Raw genomic sequence first — 25,033 nt, 5'->3', positions numbered from 1 at the left:
TCCATTTTGATACCCTGTATTTAAAGTTGAAATACATCTTAGCATAGTGGGGGTGGTGGGAGTGGTTTTTTTTTTTTGGCAGGAGGGTGGGGAGGGTTGTTTGTGTGTGGGTTTTTTGTGTGTATGTGTGTGCGGGGTTCTTAAGATGCACAAGAGAAACCATGAAACAAAATTCAGATAGTGACTTTATGGGCAGGCTAGCAAATGTCATGTTGTCTTTCACTGTAGTGTCTGGTACTGAACACTATCACACTGAAAAGAAATATTGTTAATATGATACCAGTAATCCTAGTATTTTTAGTGCATAAATTGAAATCCTGTTTCAGTCACCCAGAATATGGGTGTGTCTCTGAAGAAATACATGAATTATATAATGTGAAGCTGCAGATATGACCTCTGGAATGTGCCGTGCTGTCATATATCTTTTAAGTAGCTCTGATACAACTTATGATTAAGGTTGTATTATATATTCCACTAAATGGCCTCATGTTGTATGTAACTTTGCAGAACTACCTAAAACTTCTCATACCAGGTGTGTGGTTTAGACTGAACTATACTGAAAGCTTCGGTTAAAACAGCGAAAAAATTTCCAAGAATGAACATAAGAGAAAAAATCTTAATATTTTAAAACAAAAAATAACTCTTAAAATTTTGCTCTCAGGGGTTGCTAAAGAGAGTGTTTTTATCATTTTGTCTAGCAGTCTGCCTAGATTCAAATGAGACAACTTGGATGTTTGCATTTGAGCACTTAAATGTCCAAAAAGACTATCTTGGGAAGTATGTGCTGCACCTCCATCCAGTTTCTCTTACTGAGCTATCTTATCGTGGATAGGCATGCTTTACTTCAACCTGAGAAGGCCACGTAATTGCAGCTGTCAGTTTCTTTGGATCTGGGGAATGGACTTCAGAGAAGGGGCTCACTTTCCTGTGTTGTGAGCAATTGCTTTGCTGTCTTTTGAAATTTCAGCTTTTAAGAAGGATTTTTTTTTATTATTTTTTTAAAAACAATCAGGAAGATGCTGTGTTTGGACAAAAAAGTCTGGTGGTGTAGCCATCCTTCATGGTTTGCAGACTGTTTGGAGGTATAAGGGAATGTTGGGTGGGAACTACAACTGACTGAAGGAATGAAGAATCATCTCTTCCATAGGTAAAAAAATGGGACTTGAGTATGGAGAAAAGACAGTTTGGGAGTAGGAGAGGGTTTGGGATGAGGAAAATGGGCAAAAGCCTATGTCTGCTAGAGGAAACTGCTTTCCAGAGCCAGGGGTAAACCCAAAGTTTTGGAGTCTTGCCATGTCTTTGCTGTCAGGAAATATTTGTGAAACCCAGAGGCAAATTGTCTCATTCCTCCTCTGCTGCTGGACAGTATCTTCTTCTGCTGTCAGTTAATACCTTATTTCATGTGGCAGAGGTCTTTGAATGTAAAATTGCTAGCTTAGCTGACTGCTTGAATTTAGCAAGTTGCCAGATATGAATACAATTGTTTTGTGGTGGTAAAACTGATCCATACGATATACACAGACGAAGACTTTCAGGCATGCTTTTTTTCCTCACAGGCAGAGGGATGTTTCTGATACTGGGGAATCTCAGGCAGCAGTTCTCTGAACTATTTTATTTTTCTTTTTTTTGGCGGGGGGGCAAAGGAGTAAGGACCAGACCTGTCTCTGTGAAAGGTGCAGTATCCTACCATCTTGCTACTGGATTTGCGTGACTATCGCAGATGACTTGTGGAATAATGATGAGCTTATTAAGGAAACAAGGGATAAGTAAGGAAGAAAAAAAAAGATCATACTTTTGCTTCATGAACAATAGTCACAATTGCCTGAAAACTTGTCAATTATCTTAGATACATTGCTTGACACATCTGTGTTTTTGTTATGCTGTGTATGCATATTGTGCTGGATTTTGCTGTCTCAAGGTAAACTTCTTGTAAAAACAAAGAAAAATCCACCAAACCAAAACAAAAGATCATCTGTGTAGAGAAGATTTATTTCATAAAGGGTCTGAATGTTTATTAAACAGACTCTTTTGCTCTCAAGTGCATTGTAAAGTCATGTTTCCTTTTTTGGTAAAGTACACCAAAGCATGTGATAGGTATATTCAGTTTTCAACTTCTAGAAGTTAAACATATGCACTGAGTGTTTTAACAAAAACTCAAGCTTGGGATATGGATTCTAGAATCAATTGTCTCGAGTATCTTAGGGGAAAAAAATCACATTTGCAAGCACTCTCTTTGATTTCTTTATGGTGTTTCATGCGATTGTTCATAAAGGTCTACTTCCCAGAAAAGTGCAATTCCTTCAGATTGTTAAGAAAATACCTCTTGGTGTTGAACAAGAGAATATTAACTTAAAGACGTAATAAAGTATAGACCAAGACAGTGTGTGTTTACTTACATGGAAAGAAGCATTGTGCCTATTCTTGAAGGCGATATCTTATTGATGTGTTGTCTCAAGGCAGGGCCTAAATATCTGGTAATAGTAATAATTGTTGTTATTGATTAGTAATAATAATAATTGTGGATTAGAAATCTGAAGAATGATTTCAGTTAATAATGGCATTTTTGCTATGTATTTTGGAATCAAGGGTACATGAGAATATTGTCATAGTTCCCAGGATAGTTACATTGTGTAACTCTAAAAACGTTAGTAGTAATTTTTCAAGAAATACTAACCTCTTCACGTTCCTGAAGAGAGTGCAATTGATGCCTTCTGAGGAAAGGCTGTGGTTTTGTTTTATTACGTTTTAGTTGATTGCTGTTGTCACTGCCTACATAACCATGCCACTTGGAATCTCATGGCAAAGTGCATAAGTTGCCTTTCATGTACCTGTAAAGTGATGTACTTTTACAAAGGTGTCTTCAAGGTAGTTTTGACTTGTACTGACCAAAGTACTCTGAGAGCAGTTTTGACTATGGCTCCCTCAGCTGTCAAGGCAGGTCTGCCTAATGGGGGCCTGATGTTACATGCAAATCAAGTATTGGGTGTAAAACGGAAAAGAAGGATGATCAGAAGGCCCAGCCTAGTCTATTTTATTCTGATTACTTATAGAAGTAAGAGTAGTATCGCTAACCGAATATTTACTACTGTTTGCAGAGTAGACAGGCCATCTACAGTCTCATTATTCTTAGTAAAAGCTCTGTTATGGTTGAAGGGAGTGAGCATAGTTCTGTGTTTATTGAAATAAGAATCCACCTAATAGAGCAGATAACACCACAGTTTCTGGAAAGTGAACATCTGTTTATCATGTAAAGGAGCAAAAAGATTGTGAATCTGCCTATGCCTCTGATAGTCAATGGGATTTTGTCATAGTATAAAAATACTCTTAATGGAGCTTTTTTGTAGTTGAAGAGCTTTCCTTTTTCTTGAAGGAAATGAAGCCTTGAAAGATAGGCTAAGTATGTTTTAACATACCCAACTGCAAATTAGATTAAACATTCTATTCACTATGAGGAACAACAATAAATAGGGCAAGTAACAGCTAGTACCTTTCATTGCAGTAAAAGAAACCTAAGTAGCAGTATTCTTGTTTCTCGCTTTGTCAGAGGTTGATGCTTTAGTGGTAGTTGATTCTCTTCATTAAAGTTTTGCTGGCTGTGCATGTTTAGAAAAAGTTAGCGGCCTTGCTGATTTCCTGCCTGCTGGTAATGTGTCGAGTCAGATGGCTGAACTAATGCATGGTACAAAAGGATGGATAACAGTAAGATTAGTATACTAATATGTCTCTTCAGTTTAACTTATGTTCAAGTCTGGAAAAATACTGAGGTTTAGTAAAAATGACAATTACAAACAGCTGATTTTTTTAACCTTGAAGTTAGGCCTCAGTCGTGTAAGATTTAGTTTGACTGTTGCCAGGTTTCAGTTCCCTGGAGAACCATGTTACATAGGTATATTTAACTTTTAGAAGATTATTCAGGTGTATGTATTTGCAGGGAATTCAAGCACATGTTTTTTTTTTCCCCTCTAGATTGATGAAAAATGAGCAGCTTTTCAAAGCTGACTGGTTATCTTAATCACTTCAATGTGGAATTGAACTTGTTTAACAGTTGTAACAGAGGAACTCAGTGACAGTTTTTAAGTAGTGCTATTTTCTGTATGTACTACCTAGCATAAATACAAGCAATTTTTTATCCTTTCAACACCTTGGTTAAAGTATTTAATTATGTTACTAAAATTTTTTACTTGTTGTATTTCTCCATACATAAATTTCTGTCACTGATTGTGCTTGTATAATAATTTACAATTTGCAGTAAGGTAAAACTGTACTTATTAGCATGTGTAGTGTTCTTAATGGATCCTTTTTAAGACTGCTGCTTGAAATAATCTTACTGTACATATGATAAGCATGGGTCATACAGCAGTTTGATAAACCATCTGCATACAGAATTATTTTCTTTTTGGTGTGTGACCTGTCTAATTTGTTGTAATTTGAATACTGTCTTGGTAAGAAATTCCTATCTCAAGCTATGTATCATATATGTTACTGGAAAATAGATCATGTTTTGATTTAACGATTTTTTTTCCCACCGAAATCATAATTTGCTATAGTGGGTTCTTCCAAAATCATGTGTCTCAAATTCAGAATTTTTTTTTTTTTTTTAACTGTTACACTTTCTTGTGGCCAGTTAAAATCTGTGTAACTTTACAGCACATGTTGCCCTTTTAACTCTTATTCTGGTGGCAGTTGTCAGTGTATTGATAATCAGCAAACCTCTCTTCTTGTTGTGGTGTTCCCCTTCCATCCCCCCAAGTCAACCTCTTTATTTTTCCTGTGAGTGGCTGTCCGTTTTCACATGATCCAAATATCCTTTCATATCTTCAGTATTTTTTCTGAATGAGGATGACCAAAATTGTATACAGCATTTTAACAGAGTTCTTCATGCAATTTTTCCATTTTTTATTGAAAATAACCATACAGAGCTACATCAATTGAGATATTTGCTCTTCCACTGCTGTCACTGCTTGGTCCCTCCTGGTCAGTGTGTGATTGATAATGGGTTTTGCATCGTGTCAGTGTCAAACAGAACGTTCTTCATTTGGGGGGGAACAACACCTCCTAGTTTTGCAGCATTCAGAGTGAGATTCCACTTTCACTAACTCATTTTTAGAGATCATTCAGTTCACCCTTCATGAGGTTTTCCATCACCTCTGGACAACCTCCTTTTAATTAATTCTACTTTTAGCACAGCTATTGTCACTTTGTTTTCACTTATACCTTGAAGAGCTTTTCTAGGAATCACCATTTCTTTAGTTAAATTCCATGCAGAATGTTGCATGGGAAACTCGACTTAGCACTGCTCTGTTTTCTTCAGCACTCTCATAGTTATTATGTTAGCCTAGCACAGTCTAAGTTTGGTAAACTTGTAGTATGCTTTACAGACTTTCACGCTGGTATTTTAAGTTCTTTAACATTTCTGAAATTTGGCGTAGTAATACAAATGGACTAATGTGTCTGGCATATTTATTCTTGAACTAAATTTTGGAGCCTTTTCCTGCATGAATACATGCTTGGTTATTGTACTTCCAACTCAAGAGTTTACAGTTTTTCTCTTTCCAACATTCATCTTTGACAACTTCTGTTCAGCTGATTTTGCTAACAAGTTCCATTACTTCATCAAATCACCTGTTTTGAGATCTAAGCTTTAAGTAAAATCTGTTGTTCTGTTTGTTCAAGGTTTATAACTTGATTTGATGGCCATCTCCTTTGAAGTCTTCTCTGCTTACTATAGCCAAATCTAAAACAACTTTGTGTTGGTTCATCAACAACATAATAGATAAATCTATCAGTTTATCACATGCAGGAATATTTGACTACTGCTATATTAAGAACTGATGTCTGTGCTAATTAAGCTTTGTAACTTAATAAATACAAGCTAAAAGATATGTTGGACGTGTATAATCTTTTAACACAGATGGGTAATACTTAATTAAAGGCTGTAGTTTGGTCAGCTGTGTTATCAAATTTCTTGAGCTATGGTGTTGCGTACATATTTGGTTAAGTAGAGATTTTGTTTACTTACTGCCTAACTCTGGGAAGTCTTCCAATACTTAAAAGTTAGTTTGAAGTTGCATAGTACATCTTGATAATGTATTTAATGTCAGAGCAGTGCAATAGTTAATGTATTTAATGTGGTAGATGGCTAACTTGTCAATGTCAGTGTTGGTACTTGTCAACCAAAAATGGTTACTTTCTTACAGTCTTGTGAATAAAATGCGGATAGAGCCAGGGTAGGGCAGCATGTAAAACAATACTGTGTGATAGGGAGCAGTGTGTTTAGAAGTGGGATTGTATTACTGTCGTACATGATCTGTTAAAAAAAAGTAAATTGGGAATGAGAGGAACTAGTCAGTCCTATTCAAATGGATTAGATTCCACTTGAAGTGATGAAAGCTGTCAGATCAGCCTCTTATGAAATAGTACTTTATGTATGTAGAGACACTGCTTTTACAAATACTTGAATACCTGTGTTTTGGTATGCTAGCAGGTTAGAATTAGAGATGTTCACTTTATAACCAAGTCATTTGCTTATGATTAGATATGTTTGCTTTCTCAGTTTTTGGTGTTTCATATCTGGCAGTATTAGATAAATTCCTTGGTTGATAACAAATAATCATAGGGGTTTTTTAGATGTCACAGGTACAAAAACTTAGTGTCGAAATCCAGGTTTTTATAATCATAAAGTGTCTTCATCAGCATCTCAATAGCAGTATAGTGTATTTTTTTTATGAAGAATGCATAATGTTAATTCTTTATGACTTATCAGCTAATGCTGACTATTTTTTTTTTTCCTTTAACTCACTGACTAAGTATGCATGTGTGGTCCAGACAGCTAGCTTTTTTTAACGTATCAGGTGATCACTCTGCATATACTGTAGAAGATTCAGTTCTATGACAAGGAAAAGACTGATACAAAGCTATGTGAAAAATTGACAGAGGACATAGGATATGCATCTTCACTTTCCAACAATTCCTGAAATACTTTATATTATGTACAAAGTAAGTTTTGTGTTCTCTCAGATTGCCTTTGTATGTGGAAGATGTGGGAAATTTTACTTTGGCCTTAAAACAATCAGTAAAATAGGGATAAGACTTCCATGACATTACTGTGTTAGTGAATAGTTAATTATTTTTGGGTGATCATGGAAGTAAAAAAAAATGCCCTCGCTCCTTTCATATGAAAGAGAAAGAGTGCACTAACCAATGGAATGTTTTCTTGTAATGGGTAACTCTGTGGAGGGTGGTTGTGGATGGTTTCCAAAAGATTGAGAAAATAACCTGCATGTGCTTTCCGTTATTCTTTGTAAATGATGAGTGTTAAGATGCACCCTTGGAAAGCAGGAAAGAATTTAATGGTGCTGTTTAGTTCTTTCAAGTAGGTTTTTTTAGTAGTTTTTACTGTTTGATTTTTCTCTCGGTTCCAAGAATAAACAAAACTGGAATTTAGATAACTCCATCAGAATTTTAGTTCTCCACTAAACTTCAAAACAGATTATTTTGGAGGGTCTCAACTAAGAATTTGTTTAAATTAGTTTGTTTTGTTTTAAAGGTTGTAAAATAGCATCTTGCCTTTTACTTTTAAGCACTCCTTGCACATACTGGCAGGATAGCATAGGGGTGTGTGATTTCTTTGCTGATATTGAGGGAATTCTGATGTGAATTAGGCTATTGTTTTCTGAAGTGCTCAGTATACTTTTTGAGAGAATGTCCTTCTGGCTTTAACTGGAGAGCTTCCCATTACATGACTTCACAGTTGTTCAACATACATAAAATGTATTTCATATGCTGAAGATACCTGCTGAAATTGGACAGCAATTGACTCTGTTGTGAATGGGATGGATTTAAATGTAGGGAGCATGGAATAGTGTCTGGGTAGAGAAGGTCCACTGCAGACCAGTCAATCTGCTTTGTTCACAAAGAGCAATTTCAAAAACAGACAGTAAACTGAGGTAAAAGATTTTTGTGTAAAAAATACACACTTGAGGGGGGAAAAAAAAAACCAACCATGGAAATTCTGTCTGTTTGAGCTGATATTTTTAAGCCGATGTTTTTAAATAGCAACAAGTAATGTTGTTTAAATCTCATAGAATGGATGGCTCCTTTCTTTCATCTTTCTGATCATGATTAGTAGTTTATACAGAATTGTATTACTGCTGATTCTCCTGCATCAAAGATATCCAGGTCGTTTATTATTATGGTTAGCTGCCAAACATTTGATTCATGCTACTGGGTATGGAAAAAAACAAACAAAAACCTGGAATAGATATAGCAGCTTGATGTACATGTAACTGCTATTTGTAACTAAGTATTTGGGGGCAACTTGCTGCTAAAGGGAGCTAGAGCAGAAGATTTTTGAAAGTGTAATAATTAAGTGTGATATGTGAGCCACCAAATCTGCTTCAGCAGTCGTGCTGTGCTGATGGAGTTTACTAGTGGAAACTGGTTTGAAGAGTTTGATGCTGTTAATCTGATCCATGTTGTAAGGAAATCTTGTAACAAGCAGAACAGCATATGTTCATTTACTTTAACTGAGTTATTGTGTAAGCTTGATCTAATGCTGAGACGTAACAGAGAGATGAATATTCTGGATTAATTTCCCTCATTTTTAATGTTGACTTTTAAAACACTTGATTTTCCTTGACTCTTGAAAGTTTAGTTGTCTATCGTCTAATTACCTCAAGAAGCTTTCAGTTTTACAAAGGTACTCATTTGGATGTGGATGGATAGTGTATGTCAGTTGCTAGATGATGATAGTTGAAGATTCCAAGTAGGCTGCTGAAAGGCTCATTCAGCTATCCTCTTAGGAACTTCTAAAAATCTTTCACATAAAAATCAATTTAGGGTTTTTGGAGTGTAGTATCAGAGAATCGTTCAGGTTGGAAAAGCCCCTTAAGATCATTGAGTCCAACTGTTAACCTATCACTGCCAAGTCCACCACTAAACCATGTCCTCGAGCACCACGTCTACCCATCTTTTAAATACCTCCAGGGATGGAGACTCTACCACTGCCCTGGGCAGCCTGTTCCAGTAGTACTGGGATATGAAGAGACACTGGAATTAATCTCAAACGTACAGCTTTTTGAGTTTACCAAGAAAATGAGGCGACTGTATTTAATCTTCTTTATATTATTTTCCTAAGTGAATACAGTTTACCACTATCAGATGTAATGCAGGGTTGATGGACTTTTGATCAGACCTGTTCTGGCCATTCTGACATACCATTGTATTAAATAACATTATGCAGGTTTTAGTAAGTGGAAACAAATGCATGACTGTTTTAAATTTGCCAGTTAATTATGTCAGAGTTCAATGTCATGCTCTAAACCACAACTGCTGATGTATGAAAAATTGTTAGAAGTGGACTGTCTGTTTTATCAGCTTTGATGCTTGATCATATTTGTCTAAATTTTTATTTTTTCATTCTATATTGGTTTCTGAAGGAAAGATGATGGGAATCTTGTTTGCCTGATGCTCAGGCATTTCACTGATTAATAGCAGGGGGTGGGTAGAGTAAGTGCTTGCCAACGTTTTAGTCTGTACACTGATGATGCATGCGGGGTACAGGTCCATGTGCCACGATATTAAAAATGACTTGGTTTTTGCTAGCGTTGCTATTTCTGCTGCATCAGCAATAGTAGCAAACAGCACTGGTGTTAACAGTGAAGGCTGTTAAAATTGTGATGAATAAAAACAACTATTTCTTTGCCAAGTAAGCATACTAAAGCTGCTAGATTAGAAAACACATGAGTTGCAATGTTCCACCAATAATAAAGCACTTAAAAGCTTTCTGTTGACATTTATACAAAGAGAACAGATGAGTGTGCTCTATTTGGTTTTGAAGTCAGTTTGATGCAAGCCTTACAACTGCCCACAACAGAAGGAGTTTTGCAGGCTGCTCTTGCAAAAAGAAATGACTGAATTTTGATACCGAGAGTGCTGACAAATTGCTGAAAGTGCTGCCCACTTATCATTGGACTGACAGTTTAATCATCGAAAGTGTACTGCTAGATTGGGCTCAGAGGAACAAAGGAGAAGAAACTAGAGTTTTTCCAAGGCATTAAAAGATGAATTGAAATTTGAAATGCAAACACTTTTTTTTTTTTTTTTTTTTTGGATGACACTGCTGCATGACTGGTATGCCATATTCTCAGTGGTGGCATCCAGAACTTAGAGATTCTTTTTCATTTCTTCTGAGAGAAAGTGCTGATCAATTTAGCGCATAAATGGGGTGATGTCACTTTGTTTTGGTTCTTGTTTTAATTTTTTATAATAAAGGTTTTATTTAAATTCGGTGCATGCTGTGTCAACAAGGTTCTTTTTGGGCAGGGAGTGAACATCAGCACACAGCTCATCTTGTAGTTTGAGCCCATGCTACGTACTAGCATTCAGAACCCTTTCAAGAGAGGTTATAATCCACATGTTGTTAGAGATTTTTCAATAAGAGCAGAATAGAATAGCTATATACTTTTTCTGGTTTTTTCTCTCCATTCTTAGTTACAGTTTTCAGGTGCTTTGTTTACATTATTATTGGATGCTGTTTGAAGAAAACACTGTGTATTATATAAAACTAACGGGTATCTAGTTGCAGTTGTCTAGTTGATGGGTAACGTTTTACTGGAACATGGAATGGATTGTCTGCCTGGATAAACCCTGGATCCATATTCAGTAGATTTGGATCCTCCGAAGTGGTAATTGTATGTCTGGATGTTAGAATGTTTGTAACCTTTGTTTACTAGTTTGGGGACCTGTCTGATTGCAGTAGAATTGGAAAAAATGTATTTTGTTGCTTAAAAATACCCCTTAAGTTCCTAAATTGATGATCCAGCAGCAGTTGTGTGCAGTAAAAATATTTTATAAAAATATTAACTGTTTACACACATTTTGTTGCATTTCACATTAAAAAAAACTATTAAACTTCTTAGTAGTAAAAAATGAGAAGGGACTTGAATCAGTTGTTTTCCCTGCCTGCCCCCTCAGCTCAATGCATGTTGATCTCGTGAATCTGAGTGACTTACTAAAGTCATCTCTGATAGATAGTTATCAGAATTTTTCACTTTTCACAAAAAATTATTGTGGAAATATTGAAGGCATTATTTACGCTTGGTTTTAGTGCTATAGTCTGTAAGAAACAAATTTATTGTAAGAATTAACTTTTCCTGTCAAAATACATAAAATTATAATGTATGTAAAAAAAAAAAAAAATAAAAAAAGGTGTCACTGATATTTTGGGCATAACTTCATTTCTGTGAGGAAGCAGAAAACTGAAACTGAATGCTCTATGCATCACTGAGATCCAAGTACCGTGTAGATTTTTAGCTATATGAACATAACTGGTTTTCTCACCATACCTCTTAAATTTTTAACTTTAAAAAATTTGCTCGTAACTTTTTTTTTTTCATATGGAAACTAGTTTGTGATTGAGAATCTGAGTGTGGTGCTTTGCTTCCTTAAGGAAGCATGCTGACTGGTGTTACAAGATGGTTAGTGTTTTGATTCATTCTCAATCTATTGCTGTTTGTGGCTATTGGTTTGTTCTACCTCCATTTGCTGTGTATTCTAAAAATCAAGAATGATAGATAAGTCGCTCTTCTCTGACAGATAAACACTTCTTATTTTCTTCAGTTTGAAGAATTAAATTCTATGTGCATTGATGGCTTGGTGTTGTGTTAGACTTAGGAAAGAAACATAGGCTGAGAGTGGCGTCAGTTTCTCTCTGTTTAAATGGCTGTAGCTAAAGTGGAGCAAATTGTTAATGTCAGAAGACTTGTTTCAGTTCTTCAAATTCTTAGTTCTAGTTTAAACTGCAGTGAGTAATACATTGGTTTTAAAAGTCTCCAAGTCTGCTTTTCTTTCAAAAGATAAAGCTTTATAATTTAGAAGAAGCCCTCACGGTGAAAAATTCTAAAGCTGTGGGCACTGAGAGTGAGGGTAGTTTGCAACTCTGAAAGTGATGGGATAGGAAGAATTTGAACCTTTTCAGTGATTTCCTACTTTGAATATGCTTGCTGAGTGGTTTATGTAAACCCATTTTACGTTGCAGTCCAACAGTCTTAAACACATGTGCAGAGTCTTACTTCCTCTCAGGGAATGATAATTGACAGCTGAAAAGCAGTAACTTCCTGGTGGTTTTTAATGTGATGACAAACATTTATCTGAACACAGTCCTTCATGTGCTCAAGAGGGAAGAATATTGTTAAGTGTCATGAAGAAATCAAAAAAGTAAATCTCTGTAGGCAAATGTAGTCAGTATAAACAGCGTGCCCTGCTTCAGATCATATCGTAGAAAGGTGTTAGAGAGATTGAAAAATACTATCTGTGAATGAAGAAAGAAAACAAAAGATGACATTACTCGCATAGTTTTCAGGGACAGAGGAAGGAAAACGTTCTCCTGGGCTAGAATGCATGTCATTGCCACCATAGGTGACTATGTCATGCCGTATTAAGGTGGAACAAGATAATTATATTGAAACCAGTTTGTCTTTCTTTGAGTCTATTCCTCCACTGCCCTGCTGTGAGCAAGACAAATTTGTCATTTACTGCTAAACTTATTACTTACAGCATACAGACCAGAGTCCTGTTAAAGGTGAATAATGTGTATTTTCAATTTTTTCATATGAGTTTCTGCTTCTACCTACAATAGAGATGGGTACTTAGATCTTTTCAAAGGGAGGCCTATTACTGCATTTGCAGAGCTCACAGGTTTCAGAGGTATGGTGAAGCTGCTATATGCTTTTTTTTAGCCATATCTACTATTGTAATTAAGTATCTCTCCTTACTAACTCTCTTTTAAATCCCTGGAGTGTTATACAACATAATTACCTCTGCAGTGTTAAGATAGAGGTAAAGTTGTTGGAACTGTACTTAGATGTTCGCTTTGAAAGTAAAGCTTTCCTTATTTTTAAATTAGTTGGCTTCCTGTGAGATATCATGATGGAAGAATTTGTAAAGAATTGTAAATGTGGAGGAGCTAAAGCCTTGCAAATGAACTTGGGAAGTGTGATTTCATGAGAGACATGCCAAAGAAGTTTTTTGGGAAGGGAAGACAAGACATCTGCTTGGTGGTGTGTAAGAAATGATGTGAAATAAATCGAAATAAAAGGCTGTTTACTTGGGTTCCTCTTGTTTTTAATGAAATGTGGATTCCATGGTAAAAAATAAAAAGGTGCGCTTTTGAGGATGTGACCTTCCTACTTCTGTACTACTACTATCCTCAGATTTTTAAGTATTTTAAAGTATTTCAGAACAGAATAAAATGGATACTTGCTAGAGGTGAAAGGAGAGTAGAGCTTTTAGCTTTTCTAACATGCTGCTGGTGAGGCTTTCTGGAATCTTACTGCACTTCCGATTAAACTCTTGAGGGAGGTGCTGGAAATACAGTAGCAAATAGTTCTATAGATATATGTAACTGCTTAAAGTGAGTGGCAAAGTTGCAAGATACTCAAGAGACTAGAAGCTTGAATTTGGTTTAATGGAGGTGGTAAAAGGAAAGATTATGTGATCAAAATTCAATACTTTTGTATAGACTGTTTTTGAGAAACAAGAGGTGTGATTACACAAGAGGCAGGTTATCTGTGAAAACTGCTGTTAGTCATAAAAGAAAAAAAATCTTGAGGATGTGTAAAAATGTTCAGCAGAATCTGGAAAAACCCAGGAGGATGCATATTACGCAGATAAATAACTTCAAGAGTTGTATATTCGGGAGAATGCTTGTGGTCGTTAGGCTAACAAGTTAGGAAGGTTGTATTCTATCCATAGTTAGAAGTGAGAGCGAATGGGCGAACTGGAAATTTGATCTAATTATTTTATAATTTAAGCAGTAGTCCTTCAGTTCTGCCAAATACAAGATAAGTGAAAAGAGAGGCTCCTAGAACAGTGTATTATACCGACAGGGAATTTGGAGACCTGATCAGCAGTTAAAGAAAAAGTGGGAATACATGCTTGTTATTTCCCCTATTGCTTCTGAATGTTTCTGCTGAGGTCTTGGGGAAAGTATCTAAGGCAAGAGAGAAGATAAACTGCCAAGAAGCAGAAGGAACAGTAGCACTTGAGGAGCTGATAATAATGCTGAGTTGATGTAGCTGACTATGTCCTGATGTTTGTCAGTGTTACCAATGGCTTGAATGTAGAGACAGAGAAGATAAAAACCTACATAAGCGAAGACTACCAAATTTCAGGTCTGGTCCTATAGTGGAGTAGAAAATCCTGAGCTGGTAGCTGTTTTCATTCTATATAACATTTAAACACGATAGATGGCTAAGGTTTCACACAAGCCAGAACTCAGTGGTAGTTCTCAAGTCAGCTTATCATGCTATCTACGCGTGTTCTGAATGTTTGGCTCTACAGTGTCACGAATGTGACGTACGAGGATTTGCAAGGGAAAGATTAAAACAAGTATTCTTTCCCTCCTGTGAAAACTAGGCTATCTAATGTTAGTGATTATATTCTACATGAAAGATACAATCTAAAATGAAATTTTCAGTGCAACTACTCTGTAGCTGCCAAATATAAATAAAAATGACCATGTTGCTACTTATGCTTCAGTACTTCGGCAGACTGCCTAGCTTGTTTCAGTGTAGTGTAAGTTAATGGAAAATCTGAAGGGAATGAAAAGGAAACAAAGTCTGCCAAAAGATAATAATATTCGTTCAAAGAGATGTGCTAAAGGATTTCTTTATATACTGAAGCCAGTATAAATACTGCTTGTAGTTCTGAGGATCTCATGCCTGTTGCCAAAATTTGTCAGTGCAGAAGCAGCTGTGGATTTTTTCTTTGAGCTATGATTATATGATGATGAAATTTGTGTTCTCCATTCTAAACAGGTGTTAACCACCAAATCATTATATAGCATACATGACTGAGTATGTCAGTTTCCAGTGGAGAAACAACTTGTTCTTGAATATGCAGAGTAAGTTTGTTAGAATTAATTCAGATTAACTCAGTTGAAAATGGGGTCTGCTGTGTTTCAGAGGTTTGTCGTTTCTGACACTCTCCCTCTCCCCCCTAGCATTTTAAGTGGTGAAATCTCAGCTATAAATCATTTGCTAGAGAAGAAACTGGATTATGAAACAGAGGTTATATTAATCTCTCGTCTGCTGCTAGAGTTTCAAGTGACTTCTCGTTTCTGTGGCTTCCTGCAGTCAGATGAAAACATAAAATTTCTGGTTTCAGTTTCATTTTAATTCTGAATATTTTGAAAGTTTGGAACTTGGTTAATACATTCATTTTAAGTAATTGTTTAGTGATATTGGAATAAACTTATAGAGAAAATTTTATACTAGCTGGGATTCCGCAAGTTATGAAATGTAGGGTTTTTTTATTCTTATAGCAGCAATTTAAATACCAGTTTAACAGTTCTAGAAATGAAATATAAGCTCTTGCTAAATATGTTTTTTGGTTAAATAAGAAAGCTTTGTGTCCATTCTCAGATTGTTACAGCTTAGTGAAAGTAATTAATTAAATCAAATTATTTTTAACTACCTTGTTTATAACTACTCAACTATATTGTGCAAGTAAATGCTTCAATGCGTGGGTAATACAGGTATAATTGGTAGAAACAGTACTTATAAGTCCACTTGTGGTGTTCCCTGGTGCCGTCGAGGAGTTTTTCATTATTTTGCAATGAAATAGTAGGACTTTTGGGTGTATATAGAGGTTGCCCAGGTCTCTGATATCATACGTTTTCATTATCTCACTGGGGGTGGTCAGTACAACAATATTTACTAGTTTGTTGTCACACCATATTCTCAGTAACTGCACCCTTGAATTGTCAAGATTTCTCATTGCTGAAAGATGCACCATTTAATTTCCGAATGCTATAGTTAATCTCATAACTAGCAAATAGTACTGTATAGATGCATTTTTGTATTTTCTGTTAGGTACAGATTTCTAATTTTTTTTTCTTTCTAGATGCTTTATTATAAAAAATACATGAAGTAACTTTTTATACACCTTTTAAATGATGTGAACAATCTTGTAAGTATTCTAAGGAGTTGCACATAATTTTTATTTCAATAGCTGAATTCCATAAACAGGATGAGTAGGTAGCAAATTTACAGGCATGAAGAAAACATTTAAGATGGGTGCTGCAATTTAAGAAGAAAAAAAAAACAACCAAACAAAAACCAACAAAAACAAACACAAAAAACCTAAACAAAAGCAGAGTAGATTTTTCTTTCAAGTTACCACGATGCTCATGAAGAAAGGAAGAAAATGCCATTAAGATTTGGGAAAGACTAGAAAGAGAAGACTGTCATGCTAGATGATAATCTGTTACTGTATTTAATACCTAATATACGTTTTTCCCCCCACAGAAATTAGCAGAGTACGGAAAGACATGTATAACGACACATTAAATGGTAGTACGGAGAAGAGAAGTGCAGAATTACCAGATGCTGTGGGACCTATTGTACAGTTACAAGAGAAACTATATGTGCCTGTAAAAGAATATCCAGATGTAAGTATATCTTTTTAGTCCCTAAATTATTTTTTGATCCTTGCGGTCGTCTTTAAATGTAAATTTCATGTGATGCTACCCTTGGATCACACTGAATTGCTTTTGACAAGATGCTTCTTAGGGAAGCAGTGTATGTTCCACTTGGTGGCTTGATTTGTAGTGAGTGGGAGTGGAAGAAGGTTGTGTTAAATACCAAACTAGTATGGATTATAAGGCTGTAGATCTACGATCTGAATTGTCTTGTTCATTCAGTACTGTCAGTCCTGAGACACTGTGTAGTGAGTTTTACAAGGGAAGTAGTTCTTGGGACAGTGTTTTTTCCTCTTAGTATGTCTCTGAAAGTCAGTTGGAGAATCCTTAGAGATCCTTTAGAGACCTTTGGAGACTGTACTTAATCTCAATTACTGTTTCCCCATACCTGTGTAACCAGTTCTGTTGCATATGGAAGTGTCTTTATCTTGGGGTTGGTGTCCTGTCCTTTGCCCCGCCCCCAAGCAACGCTCCTTGCTTGCATGCCAATGTTATGTTCTCCATTAAGTACTCTGTTCTATTGTACACCTACTTTTTTGAGGGAGAGTGGTTTCATTTAACTAGAAGAACTATTTAGAACTCCTGTGGTCTGAATGGTTTCTTAAAACAGCTTGGGAAAAATAGTCCTGTCAGAATCTACCCCAACCATTTTCATTGATCGCTGACAAAATAAGAAATGGTGTTATTCCTCCCTAATAGAATTTAGAGGTCCTGTTGCAGTGGAGGAGCGCAGGGTCCAAGTGAGGCATTTGCACATTGAAGTGGATAAAGTGGAAGAAAGTACAGAACAGCAAAAAAAATGGAAGTAACACTTGTGTATTTCTGTGGCTTTTCTTTGTATCATTAATTAGATTAAGCTCTCTAAATTGAGCTTTGTTATTTTAATGCTGCTTAGAACATACAGGCCTCTAAAGAAAACCTCATTGTGCCATACTCCATTAAGAAAATTAAGTGCAAGTCATTATTCAGAACAGAATATTTAGAAAAATGTCTCTTCCCCCTTTTCAGTTTTCACAATGTTGTTTTGTTGCTTTTGGGTTAAAATACCTGTACTGGGAAAAGTGTTCAAAGAATTTGCATTGGCAGTAAGGGCATCTCTCTCCCCTTCCCGTCTGTTTTTCTTCCAAATTAAATATATGCCTATGTGTATCTGTATACATATATGTACACGTATGTACATGCATACATATCACACCAAAAACAGTGATTCTTTTGAAACGCCTTGGAATTACAGATTTTTGAGAGGAGCTGTGTTATGCAATTGTTCTGTAAAGTGATGTAAGTAGCTCTGTACTTAGATATCTGTATATATCTTAGAGTTATGTTGCTTATTGGCTTTTTAAAACATAGCTTAGTTGTTGAAATCTTTGTTTTATGACTCAAGAATGCATCCTTTGCTAAGAGTTGCCTTAGTTATCGGTTGTAGTTTTTACAGAACTCAATGCTTGCTGTACCAGGATCATCAGATAGGAGGAAGAAAAAGGGGGTTGGATTTCCTATAATTATTATTAAGCTTTTCTTGTAGAAATCAAGGGTGTAGTAGCTTGGCTCTTCACTGCCAGTTAATTATCAAATGTAGTGTAAAGAAGCAGGAAGGAGTTTGACTCTAGTTACTGTCAAAGCAGTTGTGTAACTTCCAGTGTACGATTTCTCCAGCTACTGCAAGCTCTTTGTGTGCCTTTGGAAGAATGCCCTTGAAGTGGTCACTAATTCATTTTAGTAAACTCTTAAAAATTCAGAAGTTGGAGAGACTTGTGATTTGTATACATGTGACCTGGAATAAAGGGCAGTTGGTTCTTGTGAGATGATGTGAGATGTTGGCTAGAAAATGTACAGCTTCTACTGCTGTGGTGGTACTTGGCAGTTCAAGCTTCTTTGGGGAGCCAAGCCGAGCATTCTCTTGTGTGCTCCTGCCTCTCTGCGTGTTGCCTGTGTTTGGTCCTAGCCACTCAGAATAGGATCTGCACAGCCTCAAGAATTGGTTAAGCAACTAGAATATCCCACTACATACAAAAAAAGCTGTGGTTTTGTATGTAGGCCCTTTCTAAGATTTTTCTGCAAGTTAGAAATTAAATAACCTGCTTTGCATTCAAGCTAATACAGTGTTCAGAAGGTTTGGAGTACAGTGATTCCAATGTGCCTTAAAAAAAAAAAAACCCTGTAAAATTCACTTGTAAAGATTAATTTCACCTGTAAAGATAATTTCGTTATAACCACATGGTGTTACGTGAAACTGCTTACTCATATCTAGCAATTGATTTAGTTGTTATAAGATACAGGGAAGACATGCTATGCAGACTATGAGGGTGAGTTTGCCAGATAAATCCAGTTAGTTCTTTCTATTGCTATCATTCTCTTCAAACTGACAATCTTGTATACCTTACAAAGGCATAAAGATGAATAAACTTAAAGATTATTGAGAGAAGAGTGACGAGAAACTTTCCTGATGTAAGATTTAGTAATATTTTTAATAACAGAAGTAGAAAAAAAAAATCAACAAACTTTTATGATGTTCTAATAAGCTTTTATTCCAGTAAATATTTCTGACTTATAATTTTAAGCATATAGATTAGTTGGCTGTAGTGAATACTGAATAGTACTATAGTGCCATTTTATGCACAGAATCCTAAATTAATTGAGCATAAAAATAATGGTCTGCCATAAGATTAAACCAACTTATGTTTTATATATAAGCATACATCTATACAGGTACGTATAAAAGATGAAACAGTAAATTTTCATAGCCTACACCACTTCAATATTACTGTTTGACTGTCCTTTGAGTACTTCAAAGAGGAAAGAATATATAAAATTGAATTACAAAGCTAAAATAAATATATAAAACCCCCTATAATCTCTTAATAGTTTAGGTTCTTATATGTGCATATTGAGTGGTTTTATTCTAAGACCAGAGTTGATGCAAGGTTCAACTTTCCAAAAAATCGTTTGTCTGAACAGCCTGTAGTTTTTAAATGCTGACTGTGTAAAGTCTGATTTCTACTTCTGTACTAAAGTGGTAAATATGCAAAAATCTTGCTATAGAATAACTAATTTTCTTTTGTATGTCGTATTAATACGGAGCATTTTTCCGTGATGTAATCACAATCTGATAAATTGTGTAACTGTTGGGGTCGTCTGCTTTCTGGCTCATTGTTTTTCCATTGCAAGCTACAGTAATGCAATTGTGTATATTTGTATATATTATTTTCTTCTAGCACCCTTGGAAAGGTGTTAGATCTTTGTCGAAATTTTAGTCTTAAAATCGAGATTTGAGCTACTTGGCTTTTCTGAACCATGTATGTGCTCCTGAAACTTGAGAGAGAAATTGTGTAGAAGGCACCCAGAAGATTAAATTCCATTAGTTGTCCATAATTTGCCCTTCAGTTAAAAATGTGTTCTCTCTACAGTTAAATCTTTGTACGCTCATTTAAGTCTTTGGTGTTACAGTTTGAAGGCATTTCCAATTCATAGAGAAATACCTTCCGTCAGAGTTTAAAAAAGAAGAAAACATGTCAGGAAAGTTATTGAGCTCTTAGGAAGCAGAAGAATGGAGGATATGCTGCTGTTTGTGTGTAAATAGTTAATAGTCTTTAGCATTTCTTATGCTTCGGATAAATGATTAATTTTCTTGAATTTCCCTAAAGAGCTGAGACTAAACTTTCTGTCTGATATCAATTTAAACAGTTTTTGGAATTAGTACCTACAAATGTTGGACTGAATAAATGTTTTTCTATTATAATCATGGCTTTATTATTAATAAGTACCCTGTTAGCTCTGATTAATGTGAAATTCTCTGTTGAAACTCTTCTGTGCCTCTTCAGTAAAAATGTAAGAACTCAGTAATTATCGCATCTAAAGTAGCATGTCCTTTGAGTATACTGAAGCTCAAAGGCCAGCAGTGATAAACAGCTTGTGCGTACTTTCTGACCATTTTAGTTAAAACTGTTTAATTAGTATAACAGAACGAGGAACACAGGGATTCACTTTACTATGGGGAACTTACTGACAAAACGTTTAAATCCTTTTTCAATTTGGTAATATCAGAGTTTAATAGCATCCCTAATACGGATTAGGAAAATGATAACATCCTCTTTATTTATTGTTCTGATTCTTTTGCTTAAGCTCTTCATTCCCTAGTGGTAAACAGGGAAGGAGGCTAAAAGAGCTAGCCTTGTTTACCCTTGCAATAAGAAGGAAAGAGAGAATATAACTGGTGTCTGTAAATAAACTTGGGCTACAGAGTACCAGCAGGGCTGAAGGAAGATTTGGCAAAAGGTCAACTACTGATACAAGTGGAAATGTATATGAAAGAACGAAAATAGTTTTGATTACTAACTTCCAGTCTGAATGAGATATTTGGAAAAACATTCTAGTAGAAGCAGTGGGAGCAAAAAAGTTAATTTTGACTTTGAACTTTATATATTTGTGAGGCTTTACACGCTCTGGTTGTAAATGGTAAGGGAATGGATTCATTGAGAAAAGTTTGTTTAGTTGCTAATAAAATGGAGACATGCTTTAATATTTGCATGAAGCTTTTTTACCCTTTCTGTCTAATGTTTAATTGGATATCCTTCCGTTACTGACGATCTATTTCACCTTTTTAAAGATGAGTTTCTTTTAAGCCCTGGTTCACACTCAATAGCTTACTTTTTTTTAGTAGCACCTTGCTGAAAGATAGCATACATTGTTATAATTTTATTCAGAAATAAGCCTGTCAAATCTCGAGAGCATGTTTGTCCTTGGAGGCAAAAGGACGGAAGACAGCCTAGAATACATTGGAGATAAAAACCCTGTCTTTTAGTCTCTGATGGCAATCTTACAGGCTCAGCATTAGTTCAGCAGTACCGATGAACTTGGTCCATATCTCATCCTTGTGAGTTATTTCTCCCCCATTTAACTCTTCAAGCATTGAGTGCAATTAAGTTAGACAGGTGATTACCTAGTCATTTATCTGTTAATATCCTTACTCCTATTTCATTCTTACTTTCAAATTTTGCTTTTTAACTATTTGCAGATATCCTGTTTTGTGTGTATGTAAATAAAAAAAAAAGGAAGGCAGTGTGAAGGTAAGACAAGTAAAGACTAAGTAAATAGCACTTGCTTTGGCTAGGGACAGTGTTTCCCGTAATATTTTTCGAAGTAAATTCGGAAATCTGGGAGAAGAAATGAGTGGCATCTGGTACTCATACACAAGTTGAACATATCTGTTAAGATACCAGTTTGTTATGTTGATGCTTGTGTTAGTAACTTCTTCAAATTAACATCATAGGATTAAACTTTTAGCGATGTCCAGCATGTATATGGCACTTCTGGTAGAAAGTAGTGGATTATTTTTCTTGTTTAGTTACTGTACAGGTCCAACTCATAAGGGTAGAAGTCCTCTAATCTGACATTAACAGCTAGTGTTAAACATTTGTGTTTAAGGTGTGCCTTCTGTACACCACGGATGAAAAGGAGTGTGTCTGAGGGGAAGCCAAGTGCTGAAGGAGAATGGTAGGCTAGAAAATTAGTCTAAACAGTTTGTAGATGCCTATTGTTTTTCTGTGAATGAAATATTTAAAATTTTAGTTAGAATAAATTGATGTTACTCAAAATGGTTAACTTTGGGAATTACAAAATCTGAGATTGCAAAGGATATGTCCAGTTGAACTTTTTGAAGATCAAGTTTAGACCTAGTAGTCAACATCTATCATGCTTGTTTTTGCTCGTGTGGTGCCTTTCATTATGGCTCGTGTCTCAGTTGTAATTGTCTCTGCAGAGTTAGGCTTTCAATGGGCAATCTATTTGATCAGCAATGTCTTCTTAATACCCTCTTTTGGTTTAGAATTCTGCATTTTATGTGCATAATTTCTTTAGTTCATGGACCACAAAAACATTTGAGTGCATGGTTTCAGTTGATCATGTACTACAACTCTGTTGTGTCAGTTTGTCTATGCTTCCTGTTGCTGTTTTCCCTCAGAACTTCTACTTACTTTGTGTAGTAGCTCTTGCAAGACTAAGTACCAAAGAGTTGAGTGCAAATACAAATAATGAAAGGTCAATTGTGGGGCAGAGAGATTTGTGGAATATTGATTTTGTTTTTCATTGTTTTTTTTTTTTGTTCCATCTGTTCTGTCAAATGTTTATCATAGTAAAGAAGGATTTTCTACAGAGAGGAGGAAGTGCTTCAGCTTGACATTTTTGCTTGCTGTTGTGAATAGGTCAGGTACAGTTGGGTGCACCTGCTGAACTTGTTGGTAGTTTTTTGTGGATTAGCATTCTGTGTACTTTAACTAGGATTGGGGACTGCAGTAAACATAGAAATACATAAGTAAGGGCTAAAACCATACTTAATAGAGCAAGGTGGAGCTATGTTTAAAATACATATGTGGATTTACAAATTACTGTTTAGGCATCAGGATCCTTAGTAGATGCACTCAGTTACTCAGAGTCAAGAACAGATCTTCCGTTTTCTTCAGAGAGCTGAAGTTGACTCCTGAAGGATAGGGTTTGTAGTTGAGAAGTATGATGTTCTAAGGAGGTAAGAAATACAGAGAGAAAACCCCTTTCTTAAGAATGAAGAGGTTCCTAAACTTTTTTCCCCTCTGGTTAGTTGACAAAGGAGACCTATAACACGAGCTGCTGTACTTTTCCCAGAAACTTAACCTGGCAATTATAATACCATAGTATCTTTCTTTCCTTTTTTTTTTTTTCTTCTTCCATGCTGCTCCCCCCCTATATCTGATGGTCAGTAAGCTTTTGACAGGCATACTAGCTATTTCTTCCTTTTTAGTAGCTCTGTAGTTTAGGTGTTACTGTTTGTACACTCAGATTTTTGTGGAGTTGCCCTTGCAAATGTAATTCAATACTTTCTTGTCAGAGGACAGTGTGAGTTCTGTAAATTCATATAGGTAGATCAGTGAAATGCAGGTCTTCGCTAATTATGCTTGCTCTGTGTTTCGCCAGGGTAAGAAGGCACCCAGCCCCATCCTGAATTGCTATTAAAAGTGGTTTTGAGTACCAGTCAAAATGTCAGCCTGATATTTTCCTTGTATTTCTCCTAAATCATACACTTAGGTAAAAATCAGCTTACATGTCCTCAATACTTAGAAGGTCTGTTGTTTATTTCTAGAATAAGTCTGCCCACAAGCCTTGGGGGTGCATGTTATTTTAAAAAAGTTGCCTTGTAAGCAAGAACATAGACTATTTTTTTAAAGAGGTGTGCTGTTTTTAGGTTCTGCTGTTTCTGAAGTTCTTAACTCATTAATACATTTTAAAGTGTGTAGCACCTGTCAAGGAGAAGTCTTCAGTGTAATGTTACATTTACAGCATTCATTTCTGATTTGAATTTGATCCATAATTCAAGGGAACAGGATTGTTGTTCTCTGCATTTGTGTGTCATCGATGTTGGTCACTTGGTCTTTTTCCATGATTCTTGCTGGGAGGAAGATTGTACACAAATACCAGCTCGTGGAGTAAACTTTCTGTTTAGATCTTTCCTTTCTCCTTCCATATTTTGCTTCATAGCTTAGAAACTGTTGTTTACCTGTCTTAATTTTGAATGTTGGATTTAGAATAAAACACAAATGCTACCTCAATAGATATCTCTGCATAGGAGATTGTGAGATTGTGTGGCTAATAGGTATTCATCCGTTGTTGTATGGATCTAATCAATTTATTCAATTAGTCTCTGCTATTTTTTCAGAGCCGGTAAGAATAGTAGTTGGACACAATTGTTGCATTTCAGTTACTTTGACATAATATTGGTTCACAATTTTAAGCTTTTGTATGTTTCTTTTCTCTTTAAGAGTAGTGCAAAGCAGTTGAATTCTGTGAAGGCACTGATTCGTTTTGAAATTTACTACACTTTGAAACTGTGTGCATTGTTTTTCTTTCATATACATTCAGTATTTTAAGAAAAATAATGCTGGTTGAGCAGCCAGTTCCTTTTTACACCTTACTTGCACTCATTTTAGTTGTCTCATTATATAGCATAGTACCCCCTGTCTTCCAGGAAGGCTCATGCACCTGTCCTAATGGTATACATTCATCCACCCAACACTTAAAATTTAGTTGCTTAGGCTGATTAATGCTTTTTCAGAAGCTTCTGTTTCTTTATAGAGTACTGACATCAGCTTGATCAATATCTTTCAGCTATGTCGTTTATAAACAATCAGAACATACTGACCTAAAAATTCAAATTCATTTTAGTTACAGACATTATGATCTGTAGTGTCAAAGGGCACTGAGGGCTTTACCCTGTTGTTAGTGATACAGGGACTGCTTGCTCTGGGAAGATCGTCAACTGAATTGTGATTTAAAGTTGTCTTAAATATGCAGCAGTTTCTCAGATCATCTCCTCCCCCCCCCCCAAGTACAGGTGGTCTAAAAATGTGAACGCTGCATGAAATAGATATCTCTGTATTGCTGTTCCAAATTTATCGTGATTAGTGGAAATGACCAATTGTTATCTTGTTAATGTATCTTAAGTACTGATGACAATGAATATATTGCTCAAATTAACATACCAAACTTCTAAGTCATACCATTTAACCTGATTGTTTGAATTTTATA

The 25,033-nt window shown here is 35.7% G+C and overlaps 1 protein-coding gene across 8 annotated transcripts in view; it reads left to right on the top strand.

Annotated features, from left to right (window-relative positions):
* QKI (QKI, KH domain containing RNA binding) overlaps positions 1–25,033 on the top strand; it is a 163,356-nt gene that overhangs the window by 23,257 nt on the left and 115,066 nt on the right. For all 8 annotated transcript variants that reach the window (XM_082305715.1, XM_082305719.1, XM_082305713.1 and 5 more), the window contains exon 2: positions 16,308–16,450. In XM_082305715.1, the coding sequence (XP_082161841.1) occupies positions 16,308–16,450 (143 nt within the window). The remainder of the gene's footprint in view (positions 1–16,307; positions 16,451–25,033) is intronic.

Source organism: Platalea leucorodia (genome assembly GCF_965183815.1).
Source record: "Platalea leucorodia genome assembly, chromosome: 3".
NCBI classification, from domain to species: Eukaryota; Metazoa; Chordata; class Aves; order Pelecaniformes; family Threskiornithidae; genus Platalea; species Platalea leucorodia.
This window is presented reverse-complemented; position numbering and strand designations above follow the sequence as displayed.